The sequence below is a fragment of the Rana temporaria genome, chromosome 4 (genome assembly GCF_905171775.1).
Source record: "Rana temporaria chromosome 4, aRanTem1.1, whole genome shotgun sequence".
Taxonomy (NCBI): domain Eukaryota; kingdom Metazoa; phylum Chordata; class Amphibia; order Anura; family Ranidae; genus Rana; species Rana temporaria.
Genome location: NC_053492.1, coordinates 322,087,249 through 322,109,806, shown reverse-complemented (window position 1 = coordinate 322,109,806; position 22,558 = coordinate 322,087,249). Strand labels below are relative to the sequence as shown.

Genomic DNA, 22,558 nt, shown 5'->3' with positions numbered 1-22,558 from the left:
TACAGCATGGAGGGTTAGCAGGGAGGCTTCCACTCGCGGCGGATTGGTTGGCCATCCCCCTCCCTCCTCTGTACACAGTGAGACCAGCTGCCAGGCTACCTTGGGAAAAGTAAGGGGAAAATGAACAGCAACAGGTAATATAAATCCGCTTTTCCTTTCCTGCTATAAAATTGCACCATGGTAATGAGAATAACCTGAGACCTGGCCCTGACGGTGGAGACAGGGCAGGAGTGCTGTAGTTACTGTCTCATTTACTGATACCCTATTCTGTTGTCACTGTAAGTGAGAGGAAGGAATTATCAAAGAGAAACCTGCTGTGACACTGTGTGAACAAGTTTTATATCTCTCTACGGATACTTTTGAATGCATATACCTAGGATTCAATAGCCTTATATATTATGATCATTTACTTTGGCGGATAAGTTGAAAGCTTCGGGCACCCCAGAGACATTGTAACAGCTCCCATAAAACACCGATAAATCTTGAAGGTGATACGCATTGGAGCACTGGTTGAAAATCTTAGGGGTAGGCACCCAACACGCCCCATATTATCAAATAAGGCTGGATATGAACTAAAAAGGGGAAAAGTTCAACGGCTTTACTTAAGAAGCTCTTTCCCTCCTCCGCTGATCTCTGCTATGTGAACTGTAATTAGCAAGGGGAGTGACCTGAGACCTGTCTCCCACTAACGGAAATAGGATAGGAGAGCTGCCATTATTGACTCTTTCTCCAGCGTCCCTAAAGGTTGGACATATAAAGCGTGAGGAGGGAGCCAATTAAGAGGATACACTGGGCAACCTGATAAAATTGTGTAACATCAGAGATGTACCTGCTGCGAATGCTGTATGCATAAACCTTATATATCTCTAGGCACATTCATCAATACTAGAACAAATGCATTTATGAGTGGATTGCGTACATACTGTTGACATATAACTTGGCGGTTAAGCAGAAAAGCACTAGATATTGCCCAGGTCCCCACAAAATATAGTTACATCCTGGAAGGGGTATGCCCCGAAGTTCCTGTGGATACCTCAGGGTATGGTATGGAACATAGCTCATAAGTAGCTATCAAATCAAAAAAAAAAAAAAAAAAAAAAAAGAGGGAGGTATAAATGCGGATTACCCCATAGGATGAGTGCCACCTAGAGGCCGCAAGGTTCCTGGTAGCGGAAAAACCTTAAGAAAACTTTTATCCCAATTAGTGGCCGCATCGCCCTTTTAATAGAAGGCGAGCAACCCTCGCCCCCCTTCTTGCAATCCTTTTTTGCTAAAACCCACTATTGCACAAACGGGTGAATTTTCGGGCCAACTCCTGCGTTAAATGCCCATCAAGAATTATTTAAACATTCACGAAACTTGACAAAATCTCCCTCCAGGGAGATATAAAAACCTCTCTCAAAAAAAAAAAAAAAAAAAAAAAAAAGGGGGGGGAGTGAGGCTCTCCACCTTCTGTTCAAACTGGGTAAACGCATCAGAGCGATAAAGAAATATAATATGAACAGATCAACAAGGGGGGCCCCCCCCTAAAATCCCTAAAGATATCGCTACCACCAGTACGATTAGACACTACATGACGCCGGAAGGCAGTTCCAAGAGTCCAGGATTGGCAAAAAAAGCAGAGAAAACTGGGACAAATAAGAAGGGAACAGGGGGGGCGGCAACCCCAAGTGCGGACACCTCAGCAGAACTTGAACAGGCCGTCGGCCAAATGGAAGATTATAGGTCGGATTCTCATATCCCCACTAAAGGGGAAATGGATGCCATGTTAAGGAGATTGGAGAATGTAATAAGAGAGGAAATCAGTACACTAAGAACGGACCTATTTCATACGCTGGAACGGGTAGAGGAAGCGGAGAAAAAAATAGAAAAGCAGGACCTCGAAATAACAGAATTAAACATTCAACATCTGAATATGAAACAAAATCAGAGGCTGCTGCAATATCGTCTGGAAGATTACGAGAACCGTAATAGAAGGCAAAACCTGAGGTTACGATCGGTCAAGGAGGAGAAGGGGGAAGACCTGAGGAAAATTCTCAATGATTTGCTCCTCCCCCTCCTAAATAACGGCTTAGAAGGTCCCCTAAAACTAGAACGAGTACATCGAGTGGGAAAAACTAGGGAGGGAGGAGGAAATTGGTACAGGGACATAATTGCCAGGTTCAGACACTTCGAAGACAAAGAGGAAATCTGGCAAAAACTGAGAAGAAAGCCTCCCTTAACCTATGACGGGACGGAGATCCAGATTTTTACGGATTTGGCCTGGGAAACCCTGTCTAGAAGAAGGCACTTAAAACCCTTATTGGAACAGATGCGGAAATTCAATATAAATTACCAATGGGGGTTCCCGGCGTGCCTGATAGGTTATAGAGAGGGAATATCAGCTAAACTAACATTCCCCGAGGACTTGGAAGGGTTCTGCCGTAAACTGGATATACCGGCGATTGAATTACCCGGATGGGTTGAATAGCGATTAGAAAATAGCTGCCCCCCGGGGTGGCCTGGATAGATGGGCACAGAGGGGGGGAGAGGGGGGAGGGATGGAGGGGGGGTGACTAGAGAGGGGAATAAGAAGGGAGGATCCGTACCCCCACACATATAAGATCGATCCCCTGGGAAATTCCAGGAGACAATGGGTGGGAGGGGCGCTGAGTGCTACACCTCATCCAAAAGAACCGACGGGTAGGGGACACCGAGGATCCCCACGGTTCAGAGGCGATGCACTGGCCTAGGCAAGGGGTGGGTTTGGAAGGGGAGAGAACTCTCTCCCCCTTCAAAATAGGGAGGGGATAGGGAATATGGCTCCCAGGGGATCTATTAGAAAGTCCAGCACGTTCAAGGAAACGACCCAGTAATAGGAAATGACAGAAGTAAAATTTTTATCCTATAATGTAAAGGGTCTAAATTCAGCTGTCAAAAGATTAAAAGTCCTGGCCGAGATTGAACAACTCAGAGCGGATGTGGTATTTATTCAAGAATCGCACTTGACCATAGACGCAAACATTAAGTTATACTCCCCGGCGTACCCCATTTGGTTCTATGGTGATTCCATCTCAAAACGAGCAAGGGGTGTGGCTATTGGGTTTATAAGAGGCTTTGGATTCACGCTTGAGGCGAGGTTGACGGATCCCGAAGGGAGATTTTTATTTCTCAAAATAAAGTTCGAAAATGTTATCTATACTCTAGCAAATATATATGCTCCAAACGTACACCCAACCCAATACTTAGGTAAAATTCTGGGAAAACTGAATAATTTTGCTGAGGGATACATAATACTGATGGGGGATTTAAACTTCGTATTCAATCCGACAGAAGATAGTACGTTCCGTGGGAAGGTGACAAAAAATGAGCATTTACAGAAAATCAAACACAAGTTACACGAACGCCAATTAGTGGACGTTTGGCGGATATTTCATCCAAAAGAACATGACTATACATTTTTCTCCCCTCCCCACGAAACGTACTCCAGAATAGACTACATCTTGGCGGATCACGGGCTGCTTGACTCCATCACAGAGACTGAAATTGGAATCATGACGGTGTCAGACCATGCTCCAATAACAATGAAAATTATATTATCCACACAAAAGAGGCAGCGGCCGGTGTGGCGCCTAGATGATAGCCTGATTAGAGACGAAGGAGGGGCTAGAAGAGTGGAAGCCGAACTAAAACAATTCTTTCTTATCAACGATACAGCAGGGATTTCCAGTGCAACCTTATGGGAGACGCACAAAGCGTACATTAGAGGAATTTTAATTGCCGAGGGCGCTAAAAAAAAAAAAGAAAGGAAAAGTAAAGCCAACTCCCTGAGGAAAGAGATAGAGATCCTAGAAAGCAAACATAAAGAGCAAAGACTAAAAGAGACCTACCTTAATCTAACCCTGAAAAGAGATGCACTTAAGGAAATCATGGAACAGGAAGCAAGGTACAAACTAAACTGCATTTCCAAGGAGAGGTACATATGGGGTAATAAACCAAGTAAGCTTTTAGCCAAAATGGCGCAAAAAAAGAAAACTAGGAATTACATTGAAAAAATTAAGGGGAAAAATGGGAACTTGGTTTATGAAACTCCCGAAATCACGGACTGTTTCAAAAAATATTATGAGGAATTATATACAATAAAACACCCAGGTTGGCAGGAAGGGGAAAGGGAGGAAAAGACTAGAGACTTTCTCGTAAAGGCAGGACTTCCTAGATTGGAGGAGACGGAGATATTGAATATGGACCGCCCAATAACCGAGGCAGAAATTAAAATAGCATTAAACACCACTACGGGCGGAAAAAGCCCGGGCCCGGACGGGTTTTCTACCATGTACTATAAGAGATTTAGCAATATACTGATTCCAAGGTTGTGCAAATACTTTAATGGGCTAGGCTCTGAATTCGAAGCCAGCAGTGAAGCAACAGCGGCCATGGTCGCTATAATTTTGAAAGAAGGGAAAGACAGCTCTCTCTGTTCGGGATACAGGCCTATTTCGCTGTTAAATTCAGACATCAAGCTGTTTGCCAAAATCCTTGCAGGACGCCTGAAGGGGGTTATGCACTTTTTGGTGCACCCCGACCAAGTAGGATTTGTACCCAACAGAGAGGGCAAAGACAATAGCCTAAGGGCAATTCTCCTGCTTCAGACCATCAAGCAGACTAAATCCCCCGGTCTACTCCTGTCAGTAGACGCTGAAAAAGCTTTTGACAGGGTAGACTGGGGGCTCATGACGGAGACCCTTATTGCCATGGGAATAGGTTATAGGATGTCCCGTTGGATCAAAACATTGTACCTCCATCCTACCGCAAAAATTAAAATAAATGGAACGCTATCGGAACCATTAGAAATGAAAAATGGAACAAGGCAGGGGTGCCCCCTGTCACCCCTTCTTTTCATTTTATCATTGGAACCACTGTTGGCTACGATCCGTAAGGATCCTGATATAAATGGAGTAAGAGTAGACGGGGAGGAACATAAATTATCGGCGTTCGCCGATGATATATTATTTTATGTAACTAACCCGGTCAAATCCATTCCAAAGCTCACCAAAGTATTGAAACAATACAGTGATATTTCTAACTTTAAAATAAATATAAATAAATCTGAAATTTTGAATATTAATTTAAATAAAAGCGAGGTAGGATTAGTAAAGGAAGTATGTGCCTTTCCCTGGACTAAAGAACTAAAGTATTTAGGTATTAAACTTGCCAATACAGTACAGAAGATGTATAAAATAAACTATATTCCCTTATTAAATGAGATCAAGAACGAATTAAAAAGCACGGCAAATAAACCCATATCATGGATCGGACGCATAAATATGTTGAAGATGGTGGTAGTTCCAAAGATTCTTTATAAATTTTTACTGGTACCAATCGCTCTTCCACAGCAATTTTTGAGCATTTTAAATACCTTGCTACTAAACTATGTATGGAAAAACAAGAAGCATAGAATATCCCTCTCTACACTAAAACAGGGAAAGCCGCGTGGCGGGTTGGGTGTTCCGGACATTAAAAGTTACTATAAAGCGGCGGTCCTATCGCGGGCGGTTGAATGGGCTCGGGACAGGCCAGATAAAAGATGGGTGCAAATTGAGAAAGCGTTAACTAGCAAATATTTGAATAATATCATATGGATTCCTACACAACACAGAGCATTAGATCACAAAACACATGATATAACACGACACACTTTAAGAATATGGGATAGAACTCAGGCACAATTAGAAGGGAAATCTAATTCCCCACTAATGAATTTAAAAGAAAATCCTTATTTTGCACCTGGGGAAAACAAAGTTGGAGGGAACTGGATTAGGAAAGACACAGTGCACTTAGGAGATATCATTAAAGATGGAGAGATAATGACCTACGGAGATTTGAAATCCAAAACGGACTGTTGGAATCTCGATAGGTGGCATTATTCCCAGCTGCATCACTTTGTGCGGCACCTCCCCCGCCCACTACGGACGGAGGCGGAGCTGACTCCACTTGAGAGGATTTGTAAATCCAAGAATTCAAAGGGCACTATCACTAAACTTTACGGGATATTGGTCAAGATAGGGTCTCGGGGAGAAGCACCTTTTATAGATAAATGGGAAAAAGAGTTAGGTATCACGAGAGGGACAAACACTTTCCAGAGGATCATTCATTTAACCCACTCATCTGCAATAGACGTTCGCACAGCCGAAGCAAATTACAAGTGTCTCTCAGGGTGGTATATCACCCCGGATAAAGCTAATAAATTTAAAGCAAGCCAGCCCGCTGAGTGCTGGCGGGGTTGTTCAGAAATAGGCACGATGGCCCATTTATGGTGGTTATGCCCAAAAATTCAAAGCTATTGGGACACAATATTGACCCAAATAAAGGTCATAACGGGGGAGGAGATAAAGAAAGACCCATGGGCTGTGCTCTTCCACGGCAGTCTTGCAGGGGTAAAAAAATATAAGCAGTCTTTACTACCCCATCTCTTAAACGCAGCCAAGAGACTCATTCCCAAAAAGTGGCAGGAGAAGGAAAGCCCCCATGTCTGGAACTGGATCGACGAAGTAGAGGAAACGTACAGGCTAGAAGAACTAAGGGACAGCCATCTGGAAAGGAATGGGGAATATAGGGAGAAATGGGCAAAATGGAAGGAATACAAAAAAACATGGAGCTATGCTGAGAGAGTCAGGGTCTGTTAGGAACAGGAAATGTGTAAGTGGGAACCAACCCACTTGCACCTCCCGTTTGCCCTTTTACTGATTACTATCAGAGGGATATGTAAACATAGTTTCCTTGACTGAATTGGATAGGAGTTATCTTCGAGGAGAATAGGACGAGACCCCTGGGAGCCATGGGGGGGAGGGGAGAGGGCGAAAATAATTTCAATTATTTTTTTTTCCTTGCTGTTAAATGTTACTGGGTTTCGACCAGTAGGGGGTAGGGTCAAGGCCCTTCTGCCCCATTGGTTGGCTGACATAGAAACTGCAATACTTATGATTAAGTATAAAAAAAAAAAAGAAAAAAAAAGAATGCAGAATAAATACCACACATGATGCAAACCACAACCTGAGACGTAAGAAGCATCAAATCATGAGCTGGTCTCTAGAATTTGGTAAAAGAAAGCTGAGGTGGTTAAAAAAAAAAAAAAAAAAAAAAAAAAAAAAGAAAATAAAATGCTCTTACCAGAGCTTGTTGACCACTTTCGGTAGAAAAATAGTCAAACAAGCATATGCAGGATTGTGCCTGCGCACATGGGATAAGGATAGCTCAATCTTAGATCCAGACGCTCCAAAAGAGATAATATGCAAAAGAAGAAACCAGGAGGAGCCAATAGCGTGATACTGTTTAATTAAAATAACGTTTAAAACATGGAAATGCCAAATGGCCGCTTACTTCAAAAGGTGCCCACCCGGCACTGAGGCTGTAGACTTGTTACAGCCAATCTGCGGTTCAAAATTCGGATCCCGGGGGAGGAAGCTAGCGCTGTCGTAGATATTCCACAAGAGGTTAAAAAACATCCTACAATAGGTGCCACAATACGAGTTATAAAAAGAAAGTTTAGGAAAACTAAAATTTCGGAACATGTAAGTCCACTTGTACCGGTTTTGGGAAACCCTAGATTTCAATTAGGTCTCACAGATTTACATTTCAACAATTTAAGACGCTCAGGAATGAGCAGGTTAATACACTTTGAGATTGAAAACCAAAGGACAAGTAGGGGAGACATGGACGAGGCCTATAGAAGTGAATTGGACCCATTGAGACAAATCCAACTGAGAGCAGCGATTAGAGCATTGAACCCACAAGGCAGTCCGTCTAGAGAGCTCTCAGGGTTTGAGGAACTATGCCTGAAGGGGGAACCGCTGAGACATGGTCTTTCAATAATGTATAGCCTGCTGGTAGACTTAGAAGCCCCAAAAGAATTACCATTTATACAAGCATGGGAAAGAGATCTGGGGACTAAATTCTCAGAGACCCAGAAACAAGGATTTTCTCTTTCACACATAAGGCCTCTTTAGCCACTAGATATCAGGAAGGAGGCTATAAGATTTTAACCAGATGGTACAAGACCCCCGCCGTATTAAAACGTTTTTTCCCAGAAGTTTCAGATCAGTGCTGGCGGTGTGGAGAAGAGGAGGGTACAATGCTACACATATTTTGGGAATGTGAAAAATTTAAAGAATTTTGGAAAATGATTGAGGACACGGTAAAATAAATTACAGAGGTAGAGTTGGGTGACAACCCAGCCTCCTATTTATTATATGACTTTCCAATTTCTACGGCAAAGTTTAAAAATTCCCTGCTTAGACACCTGCTGACGGCAGCAAGGGCATGTATCCCAACTCTGTGGAAAAGGACATCTACGCCTACTAGACAACAATGGTTAGACAGAGTAACGGAAAATCAGTTGATGGAAAAATGAACGATGGTAGTAAGAGAGCAGGAGAAGTATAGACAGATATGGACCCCGTACATTAGATATAGAGAGCGAGCCCTTTGAGGTGGGAGGGGAGGAGAGAGGGGGGAGAGACACTGGGGGGAGGGAAGGGAAGGGTTTTTTTTTTCTCTCCTTTTTTATGATTTTTTTGAGGGGGGTGGGGGTGGGTAGGATAAGGGAGGTCTAGGGGGGAAGGGAAGTACATTATGATATATTTATATATGGTGGAAGGAGGGGGGATTGTGGAGAGCTTGCTAAGAGGAATAACGTGTTAAAAGATAATGCTAAGAAAGTGTTAAACTGTATAAATGTGTATGTAAGCCATATAGATTTGTAAAAGGATTTATTAAGAATGAAAATAAAATAAAGAATTAAAAAAAAATAACTGGGTGACAGGAGCAATGATACCGGAAAAGTTTTTAATAAACTTTCTATAAAAATTGGCAAAGCCTACAAAACGTTGAATAGCTTTCTTGTCTTCAGGAGCAGGCCAATCAAGCACAGCAGCAACTTTTTGCGGATCCATAGAGATGCCTTCTGCAGAAATAACAAGTCCAAAGATTTGGATAGAAGGTCTTTCAAAGTCGCATTTCTCGACTTTAGTGTAAAGATGGTGTAATCGCAGTCTTTCAAGTACTTTCTTTACATGACACCTGTGAAGATCAAGTGAACTGGAGAATATAAGAATATCGTCCAGGTAGACGATAATGAACAAATCTAAGTAGTCCCGGAAGATGTCATTCACCAGATGTTGAAATGTGGCAGGGGCATTGCAGAGGCCAAATGGCATGACAAGATACTCATAGTGTCCAAAGCATGTTCGAAATGCAGTTTTCCATTTGTCCCCATTACAAATTCTGACTAAATTGTATGCACCCCTCAGATCTAATTTAGAAAATACTTGTGCCCCTCGCAATCTTTGAAAAAGTTCTGGAATCAGAGAAAGTGGGTACCGATTCTTAACCGTTATCTTGTTAAGATCTCGATAATCCACACAGGGTCGGAGGGTATGATCCTTTTTTTCGACAAAGAAGATGCCTGCCCCTGCAGAAGATGTGGAATGTCGAATGAAGCCCTTCTCTAAATTTTCGTCAATGTAGTGACGGAGGGCTTCTAATTCGGGTTCAGAAAGAGGATAAATGCGGCCAAACAGAATCTTAGCTCCGGGCAAAAGTTCTATGAGGCAATCATAGGCCCGGTGAGGAGGTAGAGAGTCTGCATTCTTCTTATTGAAGACATCGAGAAATTTGTGATAGACTGCAGGAACAAGTTTTGAGGTTTCTGGATCAGACTGGATGGCCAGGAGAGGTGAAGTGAGTGGTGCGTACTTCGTGCGAAATATAGGGTATCAGACACTAAGGTGAAGAGAAAAGGACCTCCCCTGTAAGCCAATTGATGTTGGGATTATGTGCCCTCAGCCAGGGCATAGGAACTCTTCATGACTGGTAGAAGAAAGGCAGAGGATGGGGACCGTTTCCTGTGTTACTGGGCCAGACTTGATACCAGAGCCATCAACAAGGTGTACTACGAACCCTTGTTCTTTGGTACAAAGAGGGAGATTGTGCCGAGCTGCGAAATTAGAGTCCACAAAGCAGCTGCAGGCACCAGAGTCTATGATTGCAGAGACAGAAATGGTTTTCTCAGCAAGCTGAAGATGGAATGGAAGGGTTAGGTGAACCCGGTCAGGTTCGGGCGGATGCATCGTGTGGATCCAGTTGATAGGGGGTTTGTGTGACCGTACAGGACAGCTGCGCAAATAGTGGCCGGCATCACCACAGTAGAGGCAAAGGTCAGAGTGCTGGCGATGAAGGCGTTCGGCTGCAGACAGAGGGGACCTCAAAAAACTTTTCCGAGGAGGAGCTCGGGGTGAGCTAGTCGTGTCGCTGGAGAGACAGGTAATGGCACTATTGGATCTGTGGTGAGGAGAGTCTCTGTGGGTTTTCTCAGACTGGCGTTCCCGTAACCGTCAGTCAATCAAAATGACACGGTTAATTAGATCCTCCAGAACAGGGGGTACTTCCACTCTGGCAAGTTCATCCTTAATAGCATCAGATAAACCACGACAAAACTGGTGATGAAGGGCTGGTTGATTCCACTCTGTATCAGTACTCCAAAGGCGAAAGTCTGTTACATAATCCTCCACAGGTATCTGGCCCTGCTGCAGTTTGCTGAGTTCTTGTTCGGCAGTCTGCCTACAAAAGGGGTCAGCATACAGCTGAGACATGGCAGAGAAAAAAAGAGTCCATAGAGGCTAGGGCTGGATCAAGCTGCTCACGAAGCTGAAAGGCCCAGGATTGGGGCTCATTCAGAAGGAGGGAAATAACAAATCCCACCCTGACATCTTGCGTGGAGAAAGTTCTTGGGAGGAGAGAAAAATAAAGTTTGCATTACGAAAAGTCCGAAATTTCCTGCGATCTCCAGAAAAGCGTTCGGGGATAGGCACTCGGGGTTCAGGGATAGGGTAGGTTCCACTGGATATATAGGCCTCCGTCTGAGTAGCTACATCTGTAGCAGCAGAAGAACCTAAAAGTGGCAAAGTCTCTGCGTTGGTTGGTAATCGATTTTCCATGCGACTTAGATCTGCTTGCAACTTTTGCACGATGTGTGTTAGCGCAGAGATTGATTGCAAAAAGTCCTTGGGTGGAGAGGCCTCGCTTTCAGACTCCATTATTGGCTGACTGATACTGTCAGGGATCGGATGGAAGACTGATTTGATGAGGTCGGCCTCTCTTATATCTCCTGTCCTGGCTCCGCTGAGGGTGAAACAGAGGAAGCCGAAGGACAAGAGGGACACGAGTGCCTAGAGCCGGAGGACCATGGGGAACAGCTTGGCAGGGTTCAGCGGCCTGGAACAAACTGTAATGAGCTTAGTAGGAACAGGTAACAGCCAGGCAGGTAACCAAGGGTTAACAGCAACCAGGAACGTAGACAGGAGCGAGGTCTCAGGGATAGCCAGGTTCGTCAGCAAGCGGGCAGAGAGGTACCAAATCATAGACAGAGCCAGAGTCAGGAAAGGAGCCGGGTCAGGGATGGACATCAGTACAGGAACAGAACACAGAGCCAAGGTCAAGAGCAAGCCGGGTCAAATACTAGGAAAACACACAGGATCAGAGCAAGATTCAGGAACACAGCTGAAGATCAGTCAGCAAAGCACAAGAGCCCAGACTCCCTTTAAATATGCTTTCTGGCGCCAAACGGGATTAGGCTCGTACGTGTGCGCGCGTGCTCGTATCTTTGCGCATACGTGCCCGCAATTGCGAGCTCTGGCGCGCATCTGTGTGCCATTCTATGGCAAAGGTTATGCGCTTGCGCACGTCTGTGTGCAAAACGTCTCACAGGAATTCCCTGACACCGTTCTTCTTTGCGTTGATGATGGAACCCATCGCCTGGGCACTTAGACAGTCCAGAGAGGTAGGGGAAATTCAGATTGGGTCAATTAAAGAATGTGTGGCACTTTACGACGACGACTTGCTGCTGTTCCTTAGGGATCCGGGGGGCATCTCTCAGAGCTGCCCTACTGATCCTAGACAAGTTTTCTTCCTTTTCGGGCCTGCGTGTGAACTGGGGCAAGTCGTCCATTCTGCCACTGGGTCCTAAGGCACAGGCACTGAGGGATGATGCATTACCGCTGCAGTGGGTTTCCTCCATTACTTTTCTAGGTGTCAAAATAACTGTTAATATTTGGGACTACATGACTCTAAACCTCCCACTGGTGACTAGACTGAAACAAAGAATTCAGGTTTGGAAAAAACTGCCCATCTCTTTACTGGGCAGAGTTAGCCTAATTAAAGCGGTGGTTCACCCTGCAGAACAACATTTCAGCATAAAATCCGGCATAGTAGCGCGAGCTACACTATGCCGGTCTTAATTTTTTTATCCCCGTACTCACGGTTATATCGTACATAGACGATTCCGTCTGCCGCGGGGAATGGGCGTTCCTAGCAAGAGGGAGGGTGATTGACGGCCGGCTCTGGCACGTCACGCTCCCCGAAGACAGCCGGAGTAGGTCTCGGCTCTTCACGGCGCCTGCGCACAGGCTATGCGCAGGCGCCGTGAAGAGCCAAGTCTATTTCAGCTATTTCCGGAGAAGCGTGACGTGCCAGGGCCGGCCGTCAATCACCTTCCCTCTCCATAGGAACGCCCATTCCCCGGAATCTTCTATGTACGATATAACAGTGAGTACGGGGATAAAAAAATACAGACAGGCATACTGTAGCTCGCGCTACTATGCCGAATTTAATGCTAGAGGGAAAAAAATGTTTTTTTTTTTTTTATATAGGGTGAACCCCCGCTTTAAGTTTTTACCAGTAATATTATACTTATATTACTTTTTGCGGTACTCTTCCATGTGGGTCCCCAAAATGTTAACACACTAAACGGCATAATAGGATTCTTTATCTGGTTCCCACAGTCTTGTATTAATATTAAAGTCCTTCAGGAGCCGTGGGGGCAGGAGGGCTTGGCACTTCCGGACTGGCATGTCATGTACCTGGGTGTATTTGAACCGGGATCTTCCTGGTCCCACAGCTGCAGCCTTACCTGTTATGCTACAGAGATCTGGACTTTTGGAAATGTCCTTGCAGTGTTAAAGGGGTTGTAAAGGTAAATGTTTTTTTCACCTTAATGCAGGGCTCGACAAATCCCGGGCGCCAGGTCGCCATGGCGACTAGAAATGGGGCCCTGGCGACTTGGCTTGGAAGGGGGGGCAAAAAAAAAAAAAAAAAATATTTATTTTTTATTTTTTTTGAGCTGGGGCCATCTGGTGGTGAGCCGTTGGTATTACACGTTATTACCACCAGATGTGAGCTGGCGCCATCTGGTGGTGGCCGTTGGTATTACAAGTTAAGCATTACAAGTTGAACAGCAATTCTAATGTCATTTTTCACTATTTTCACTGCCATCTTCTTCCCTCTAATTAGAACCCCCAAACATTATATATATTTTTTATCCTAACACCCTAGAGAATAAAATGGCAAACGTTGCAATACTTTCTGTCATGCCGTATTTGCGCAGCGGTCTTACAAGCGCACTTTTTTGGTGAAAAAATTACACTTTTTTTAATTAAAAAATAAGACAATAGTAAAGTTATCTCCATTTTTTTTTTTAATATTATGAAAGATAATGTTACGCCGAATAAATTCATACCCAACATGTCATGCTTCAAAATTGCGTCCGCTCGTGGAATGCAGACAAACTTTTACCCTTTAAAATCTTCATAGGCGACGTTTAAAAAAAATCTACAGGTTGCATGTTTTGAGTTACAGAGGAGGTCTAGGGCTAGAATTATTGCTCTCGCTCTACCAATCGCGGCGATACCTCACGTGTGTGGTTTGAACACCGTTTACATATGGGGACGCTGGTCACGTATGTGTTCGCTTTCTGCGCGCAAGCTCGTCGGGACGGGGCGCGTTTTCTGGCTCCTAACTTTTTTACCTGGCTCCTAGATTCCAAGCAAATTTGTCAACCCCTGCCTTAATGCATCAAGGTGAAAAAACATCCGATGGTAGCGCACCCCCCCCCCAGCCCCCGTTTTACTTACCTGACCCTTCGAAAGTCCTGGGCGTGTCCATGTGATACTCTTGGGTTCCCAGCCTGGCCGTTGATTGGCTACGCTGGACAAATTGATAGCGCAGCCATTGGCTGGCGCTGCTGTCAATCACAGCGGATGACGTGGCGCGCCTGGGGGTGGGGCCGAGTGATACAGTCGGGGGCTATGCCCGCCGCTGTATCACGGGAGCGCGCTCGCAAAAGCTTTCTACCATGCAAACTCGCTCACAGAAAGGTAGAAAGCTTTTGCGAGGAGGAGCCGAGACAGCCGCCGAGGGACCCCAGAAGACAGGGTTAGGGGACACTCTGTGCAAAACGAGCTGCACAGTGGAGGTAAGTATAACATGTTTGTTATTTAAAACATTTTTTTGCCTTTAGTGACTCTTTAAGCATTACCTTGGACTCACTAGCCCCACCTGCTGCCAGCTGTGGACAATTTCCAATCAATGCAGCCCATAAATAGGAAGTGATGCTATCACTCAGCGCCCGTTTATGTGGATAAGTTCCCTGGGTGTTGTGACTGCTTTGTGATCTTGATTATCGTGTTGAACTTCTGCCTGAATTCCTGACTACTCTCTAGCCTGCTGATTTTGTACTTCACCGCCAGCTCACTCGTGTATGACCTTTGCCTGCCTGACCACTCTCTGGATTTCGATCGTGTACCATTTTGCCTGATCTGTTGCCAACCTAATCTGCCTGACTAAGTTTTCGCCTGAATCCTCAGCATACAAGCTCCACTTTGAACACTACCTTTCACAGGTACAATTGCAAAAGTATTATCTGGCAGGCCAGATGGTGTTTGCCAGGCGCTGGCTGCTGGCGGATGATGGACACTCTGCCACGGTTCTGGAAGAGGTACACTTGGGGTCCTACGAAAGCCTGTGACTGGCCCTTTACAGGGGACCAAAATCCAGTCTACCTTTAACTGTTTCGATGAAAGCCACAATTCGGGCATGGGAAGCCACCACCACCCTAATGTCACCTAGCTATCTGGGAGTCAGGCCCTCGGCCCCGCTATGGATGAACCCTAATCTACCAAACTTCTGCTGCCTCCCGGATCCCATGTTATGGGCTTGTGGGGGTATTAAGGTGTTGGAGAATATCACTAGATAGGGGGATCTTCTTACCTTTGATCAACTGAAGGCCAGGCATAACATACCAAACTCCATCTGCTTTTGCTATCTGCAGCTGCGCTACACTTTCCAGGCGCAGTTCATTCCCTCAGCACTAGAGACCCTCTTGAATTATAAGGACCTGGCCAAACCCCTGTCTACTGTTTACAAATCCTTTTTTTTTAAAACGCCTCAGGGGGTGTCTAGATGTAGAGAGCGGTGGGAGAGGGAAATTCCAGACATACAAAGGAAGGATTGGGAGGATATGTGGGATCACCCTTTCAAACATTTAGTCTCTGCTAGGGACCGTCTAATACAGTTCAAATTCCTGCATCTCATTTACTTTACCCCAGCCAGGCTGTCCCGTATTTATCCATCCTCTAGCAGTCAATGCTGGAGGTGTACACATTCCCCCGGCAGATTCGGAACATATTTTCTGGATGTGCCCACAAATTCAAAATTTCTGGTCTGGGGTAACAGGTTGCCTGCCGGAGGCGCTTGGCATTCCGGTCCCTATGACCTCTAGGGTCTGCCTCATAGGGTTGGTGGAGGAGGTAGTTCCATCTCTGGCACATTGCTGAATATAGGGTTATTTTATGGCAGAAAAGCTATATTATTGAAGTGGAAAAAATCCAATGCTCCGACACTGTCGTTCTGGAAGGGATTGGTCAATTCAGTGATACATCTTTATAAGGCTACATACAGGGAAAGGGGCTATGAGAAAAAGTTTAAAAGAGTTTGGCAGGCATGGCTTGACTCATCGACAACTGTGGGTTAATAGAACAAATATGTATAGGAGATTGGGCATGTTTTAATGCATGTGGCTCTGCTGAACTATAATTGACCATTGTCTCCCCCTGGGGTTTCCAAGAGCAATATTATCTTACTGAGGACTGTAGATAGCTATTGTAAGAGGACAAAATATAACCGTGTTAGGCGTAAAGGTGCACGTGTATGTGAATCCCAGAATTTGGCGGTTGGTCAGGTTGGGGGTGGGGGGGTTGGATTTAACTATGTTAGTTCTCAATGATTGGGCCCTGCGTGGCCACAGTTGGGGAAGGTATGTTGCCTACCTGACTATGTGTAATGTGTTGTACTGTACTGTACTGTAAGAAAACTCAATAAAAAGAATAAAAAAAGAAAAACTTTCTTAAAATGAAAATCTTCGCTCAAGCTACATGCCTATGACGGGGGGCCCATAATATGTTATTACAATCCTGTTTGAAAATCTTAGGTCTTTTTAAAAAAAAAAAAATCTTTGAATTACAATGTTAATTCAATGATATGTACCAGATTCAACCTCTAAAAGTATATACAGTATATCTCTTCAGTTTGTTATTAGGATTAGATATTTTGATCCCTAAACATATATTTGGTTATTTATATTTACAACGGCAAATAGATATTTAACAAATTGTCTTTTTTTTTAACTTTACATACTAACTATACACCAAACTTATAGGTTTTTATCCGACTAATCGATTAGTCAAAACAATAATTGGCCAACTAATCGATTATGAAAGGAATCATTAGTTGCAGCCCTTATTATGTCCCGCATTTTGGTGTGTTTTCTGAACATGCACCAAAGATGTAGCATGCTGGGCTTTTGGTGCGCTTTCAGAAAACAAATGCAGCAGGGAGGTGGACAGGACGAGCATAGTTGGCACTTTTGATAAGTACCTCTGATATATCCAGTGGCAAAAAATAAAAAATGATGTAACCAAAAAATTATCCCTCTTCACACTTGAACATTTTCCAGTTAGCCATCTTACGCCTGTGCACAAAATTCCATATGTTGTGTCATAGTTCACACCCAAAAAGTACATGAGCTTTTTTTTTAGTATATTTAGGCACATAAACTTCAATGGGCAAACCTGGGACACATTTCAAAGAAAAGTATGGCCAAACTTCTCTGCTGGGTCACACGTGTAAACCAGGGTTTGACAAATTTGCTTGGAATTTAGGAGCCAGCTAAAAAAGTTAGGAGCCAGAAAACGCGCCCCGTCCCGACGAGCTTGCGCGCAGAAGCGAACACATACATGAGCAGCGCCCGCATATGTAAACGGTGTTCAAACCACACATGTGAGGTATCGCCGCGATTGGTAGAGCGAGAGCAATAATTCTAGCCCTAGACCTCCTTTGTAACTCAAAACATGCAACCTGTAGATTTTTTTTAAACATCGCCTATGAAGATTTTAAAGGGTAAAAGTTTGTCGGCATTCCACGAGCGGACACAATTTTGAAGCGTGACATGTTGATTATCAATTTACTCGGCGTAACATTATCTTTTATAATATAAAAAAAAAATGGGGATAACTTTACTGTTGTCTTATTTTTTAATTAAAAAAAGTGTAATTTTTTTCCCAAAAAAGTGCGCTTGTAAGACCGCTGCGCAAATACGGCATGACAGAAAGTATTGCAACGATCGCCATTTTATTCTCTAGGGTGTTAGGATAAAAAATATATATAATGTTTGGGGGTTCTAATTAGAGGGAAGAAGATGGCAGTGAAAATTATGAAAAATTACATTAGAATTGTTGTTTAACTTGTAATGCTTAACTTGTAATACCAACATCCACCACCAGATGGCGCCAGCTTACACATCTGGTGGTAATAACTTGTAATACCAACGGCTCACCACCAGATGGCACCAGCTCACAAAAAAAAATTAAAAACATTTTTTTTTTTGCCCCTCTTCCAAGCCAAGTCGCCAGGACCCTATTTCTAGTCGCCATGGCGACCTGGCGCCCGGGATTTGTCAAGCCCTGGTGTAAACTTACCTTTGCCCTCCACCAGCCTTCTCTGCTCAGAGCAGACTGAGAACTGAGCGATCAGCAGTCATTTCATCGTTCAGTTCTTGAGCTTAGAGCTGGAGGGGCAGAGAGGACAACAAAGACTGTCAGTCACCCTTCTCTGCTCAGAGCAGACTGAGAACTGAGCGATCAGCAGTCATTTCATCGCTCAGTTCTTGAGCTTAGAGCTGGAGGGGCAGAGAGGACAGCGGAGACTGGCAGTCACCATTCTCTGCTCAGAGCAGACTGAGAACTGAGCGATCAGCAGTCATTTCATCGCTCAGTTCTTGAGCTTAGAGCTGGAGGGGCAGAGAGGACGGCGGAGACTGGCAGTCACCCTTCTCTGCTCAGAGCAGACTGAGAACTGAGCGATCAGCAGTCATTTGATCACTCAGTTCTTGAGCTTAGAGCTGGAGGGGCAGAGAGGACGGCAAAGACTGTCAGTCACCCTTCTCTGCTCAGAGCAGACTGAGAACTGAGCGATCAGCAGTCATTTGATCGCTCAGTTCTTGAGCTTAGAGCTGGAGGGGCAGAGAGGACGGCAAAGAATGTCAGTCACCCTTCTCTGCTCAGAGCAGACTGAGAACTGAGCGATTAGAAATTATTTGATCACTCGGTTCTTGGGCTTAGCGCTGGAGGAGGACTTCTGCAGCATGGAGCATTAATTTAATTTTTTTTTAACCTCAAATTTCTTCTTTAATTCACTGTAAGCATTGCACCTGATTGGGATTTAAACAAATATCTTACCAAACATAAGCTTTAAGTTATTAATAATGAAGCAAACCAACCCATTTTTATTGCTTACCCGAACGCACATGATTTACAGTCCTTCCAAAATGTTTGAATCTGACATTACTACTCATCATTATCTCGAAGCTAAAGAACCACCACATTCATCCAGGGGAAAAAACCGGAAGCTCACTTCAGAAACGCACGCTGTGCAGCACGTGACGTGTTCTTTTCTAGCAGGTCCTGTAAGGGACGATGTATAAATCTGTAGCACATTGGAAACCTATAATTTGCAAACGATTTCATTTTTTTTATCTAATTATATGAAGTAAAAAAAAACGAAAAAAAAAAAACCCAGCGTCGATTTTATAAAATACAGTGCCGTTATACCCTTTAGCGTAGCGATGACTGTGTTTACAGCTGGGATAGGACTCGCAGGTTTCCGGTTGAGAACGCTGCTCACGTTTTCTCGGCTGCTGAGCTCTAGCAAGTTTGTGTCCTGGTAGCACGGGGATTCATGGAACCAAGGATGGCGCAGAAGCTGGATGCTGGCGATATGGACTCGGATAAAGAAGACGATGTGGACGGTGACTTTACACTGGAAGAAGTCATGCGGTTAGGAGGTACCAAGGTATGCTTTGCCTCCTGCTCAGACCATGTAAATAGCAAAAACGTGCTCAGTTTTAGGACTTGTTCAGACATGCAGCAGCCCTTGCACCTGGTTGATAGGGGGCTGGGAAGCCATAGGTATCTTTAGGGATGAGCTCAGGCATATTCAGATTCTAGTCTGAGTACACTTAAAGCAGTTCTCCATTTCTTTAAGGCCTCATGCCCATGGACGTTTAAAGAAACGGTCTGTAAAGCTAGTACAGACACTAGGAAAAAAAAGTGGCGTTAAAAAACGTGTTTTTTTTTTTGCATTGAATTCAATGCACGTTAACCACTTCGGGCCCAGACCATTTGGCTGGCCAAAGACCAGATTGCGATTCGGCACTGTGTCGCTTTAACTGACAATTGCGTGGTCATGCGACGTGGCTTCCAAACAAAATTGACATCTTTTTTTCCCCCACAAATAGAGCTTTCTTTTGCTGGTATTTGATCACCTCTGTGGTTTATATTTTTTATGCTATAAACAAAAATAGAGCAACAATTTTGAAAAAATGCAATATTTTTTACTTTCTGCTATAATATCCCCAAAACAATATATAAACGTTTTTTCCCTCAGTTTAGGCCGATACGTATTCTTTTACATATTTTGTGGTAAAAAATATTACAATAAGCGTTTATTGATCGGTTTATGCAAAAGGTATACAGTCTACAAAATAGGGGATAATTTTATGGCATTTTTATTATATATATATATATTTTTTTTTTTTTTTTACTAGTAATAGCGGCGATCAGGGGTGTGTGTGTGTGGTGTTTTTTTTTTTTTTTTTTTTTTGTGACTGTGACATTATGGTGGACACTTTTGACACCATTTTGGGACCATTGTTATTTTTACAGCGATCAGCGCTATAAAAATGCACTGACTGCTGTAAAAATTACACTGGCAGTGAAGGGGTTAACCTGTAGGGGGCGCTGAAGGGGTTAAGTGTGACCTAGGGAGCGTGGCTTGCCGTGACACATCACTGATCGCTGTTCCCGATGACAGTGAACAGTTTACACTGACATCTCCCCATTCTTCAGCTCGGTGACCCGATTGTGGGACATCGGGTCTTGCTGGCACGGTCAAGGAGCTTGCGACAGGGTCGCAAGCACACTGCTGGTGGCACGCGCGGCCGTCAAATTAAGGGGGACGTATATATTCATGCGGCGGTTAGCAAGCGGTTAAACTGCGCTAGCTTTAAGCCGCGTTTCTCTGTCTAGATAATTTTCATGGTTTCCTGTGGGAGCTCATTGATTTGAATAGTAGTCTCACCACAAGTCTGATAAAAAAAAATGTAATAAAAAAATTGAGCTATTTATTATAGCAACAAGTAAAAAAATTTATTTTTTTTCAAAATTGACGCTCTATTTTTGTTTATAGCGCAAAAAATAAAAACCGCAGAGGTGATCAAATACCACCAAAAGAAAGCTCTATTTGTGGGGAAAAAAGGACGTTAATTTTGTTTGGGAGCCACGTCGCACGACCGCGCAATTGTCCGTTAAAGCGACGCAGTGCCGAATCGCAAAAAGTCCTCTGGTCAGGAAGGGGCTTAAGTGCTCAGTAAGGAAGTGGTTAAGGGGAACCCCCCCCCCCCCCACACCAAAAAAAATGGTGTGGGTGTCCCCCCAAGAACCAGACCCAAGATCCATACCAGACCCTTATCCAAGCATGCAGCCCGGCAGGTCAGGTAAGGGGGCGAGCGCCCCTTACCTGACCTGCCGGGCTGCATCATACCAAGCCACGTACCCTCAACATGGGGGGGGGGGACAAGATGTTTTGGGGCAGGGGGGCATGTTGAGGACAAGGGCCTCTTCCCGACAACCCTGGCCGTTGGTTGTCTGGGTCTGCGGGCGGGGACTTATAGCAATCTGGAGCCCCCTTTAATAAGCGTTTATTGATTGGTTTGCGCAAAAGTTATAGCGTTTACAAAATAAGGGGTATTTTTATGGCATTTTTATTTTACTAGTAATGGTGGCGATCAGCGTTGTTTTTTTTGGTACTGCGACATTATGACGGACACTTCGGACACATTTTTGGGACCATTGACATTTTTATAGCGATCAGTGCTATAAAAATGCATTGGATTACTATAAAAATGCCACTGGCAGTGAAGGGGTTAACACTAGGGGGCGGGGAAGGGGTTAAGTATGTCCCTGGGTGTGTTCTTACTGTAGGGGGGGTGGCCTCACTAGGGGAAATCACTGATCTTCTGTTCATACATTGTATGAACAGAAGATCAACATTCCCTTCCCCCTGACAGGACCGGGAGCTGTGTACGACTCCCGGGCCCCGCTCTGTAACGAGCGATCGCGTGTGCCCGGCGGCGATCACTCCCCTGGTAGCCTGCGAGAGAGCCGTCATAGTACGACGGGCTCTCGCGCAGGAGAGCCAACCTGCCGCCGTAGAATGACGGCGGCAGGTTGGCAAGCAGTTAAAGTAAAAGGATAAAACTAGAAAAGATAGGAAGAAATTGCATTAAAAAGTGGGGGGGGGAAAGGGGAAAGGGAAAAAAAAAAAGGAAAGGGGGGTAAAGGAAAAAGCCAGAACAGGTATAGCTACTGGCAAGGAGGTTGGGGGCTCAGTGAGTCCTTTAACACTATGTTTAATAAACTTTAGGATGCAAATAGGGCCTTTCCTTCCTCCGAAAATGTAAGTATATGCCAGTGGACCCAAGTTTTAGAGTAACTCTCATATATATTTTGGGCCGATAGTAGCAGATCTTTCATCTTATTTACTTGTTCAATTCTTGTAAGCCATAAAGATATTGTAGGGGGGCTTGTGTCTCTCCAATGCCGGGCAATGCACGATCTAGCAGCGTTAAGAAGATGACGTAAGATTGATTCATTATGTTTTTTCAGGTATGTTTGAAACGTGTAGCAGAAATAGAGCCAGGTCTTCAGTGAGTATGTAATCTGTAAATTTCTGAGATATTCGATGTACCTCCCTCCCGAAGTACTCAAGCTTCGGGCAGGGCCAGAAAATAGGAAGTAAGGTCACCCTATCTTCCTGACATCTCCAGCAATTGTCAGGGATCGAGGGGGAATATTTGTGGAGTAGTGAGGGTGTACAGTACCATCTCGTCAAGAGTTTAAAGTGGTTGTAAACCCACTTTTTTCACTTTTGCCTACAGGTAAGCCTATAATAAGGCTTACCTGTAGGTATAAAGAATATCTCCTAAACCTGTACGGTTTAGGAGATATTCCCCTCGCAATGCGGCGCATACGCAGGGGGGATCCTCGGCTGGAGGGCCGGCCCCGCTGACCCATGCCGGAAAGGAAATCTCCCACGTGCATGCTCGGGAGTGACGTCATCGCCGCTCCAGCCAATCGCA

At 44.5% G+C, this 22,558-nt stretch overlaps 2 protein-coding genes across 4 annotated transcripts in view; one reads left to right on the top strand and one right to left on the bottom strand.

Moving 5' to 3' along the window:
* The window catches only part of NDUFAF7 (NADH:ubiquinone oxidoreductase complex assembly factor 7), a 186,565-nt gene extending 167,762 nt beyond the window's left edge, over positions 1-18,803 (bottom strand). For 2 of the 3 annotated variants that reach the window (XM_040350691.1, XM_040350693.1), the window contains exon 1: positions 18,658-18,803. In XM_040350691.1, the coding sequence (XP_040206625.1) occupies positions 18,658-18,745 (88 nt within the window). In that variant the 5' untranslated portion in view covers positions 18,746-18,803. The remainder of the gene's footprint in view (positions 1-18,657) is intronic. The other variant, XM_040350692.1, reaches the window with a different exon arrangement.
* Positions 18,804-19,110: 307 nt separating this feature from the next.
* Positions 19,111-22,558, top strand: part of CEBPZ (CCAAT enhancer binding protein zeta) — a 173,040-nt gene continuing 169,592 nt past the window's right edge. Inside the window, 1 exon segment of the mRNA XM_040347790.1 lies at positions 19,111-19,212. Within this exon segment, the coding sequence (XP_040203724.1) occupies positions 19,111-19,212 (102 nt within the window).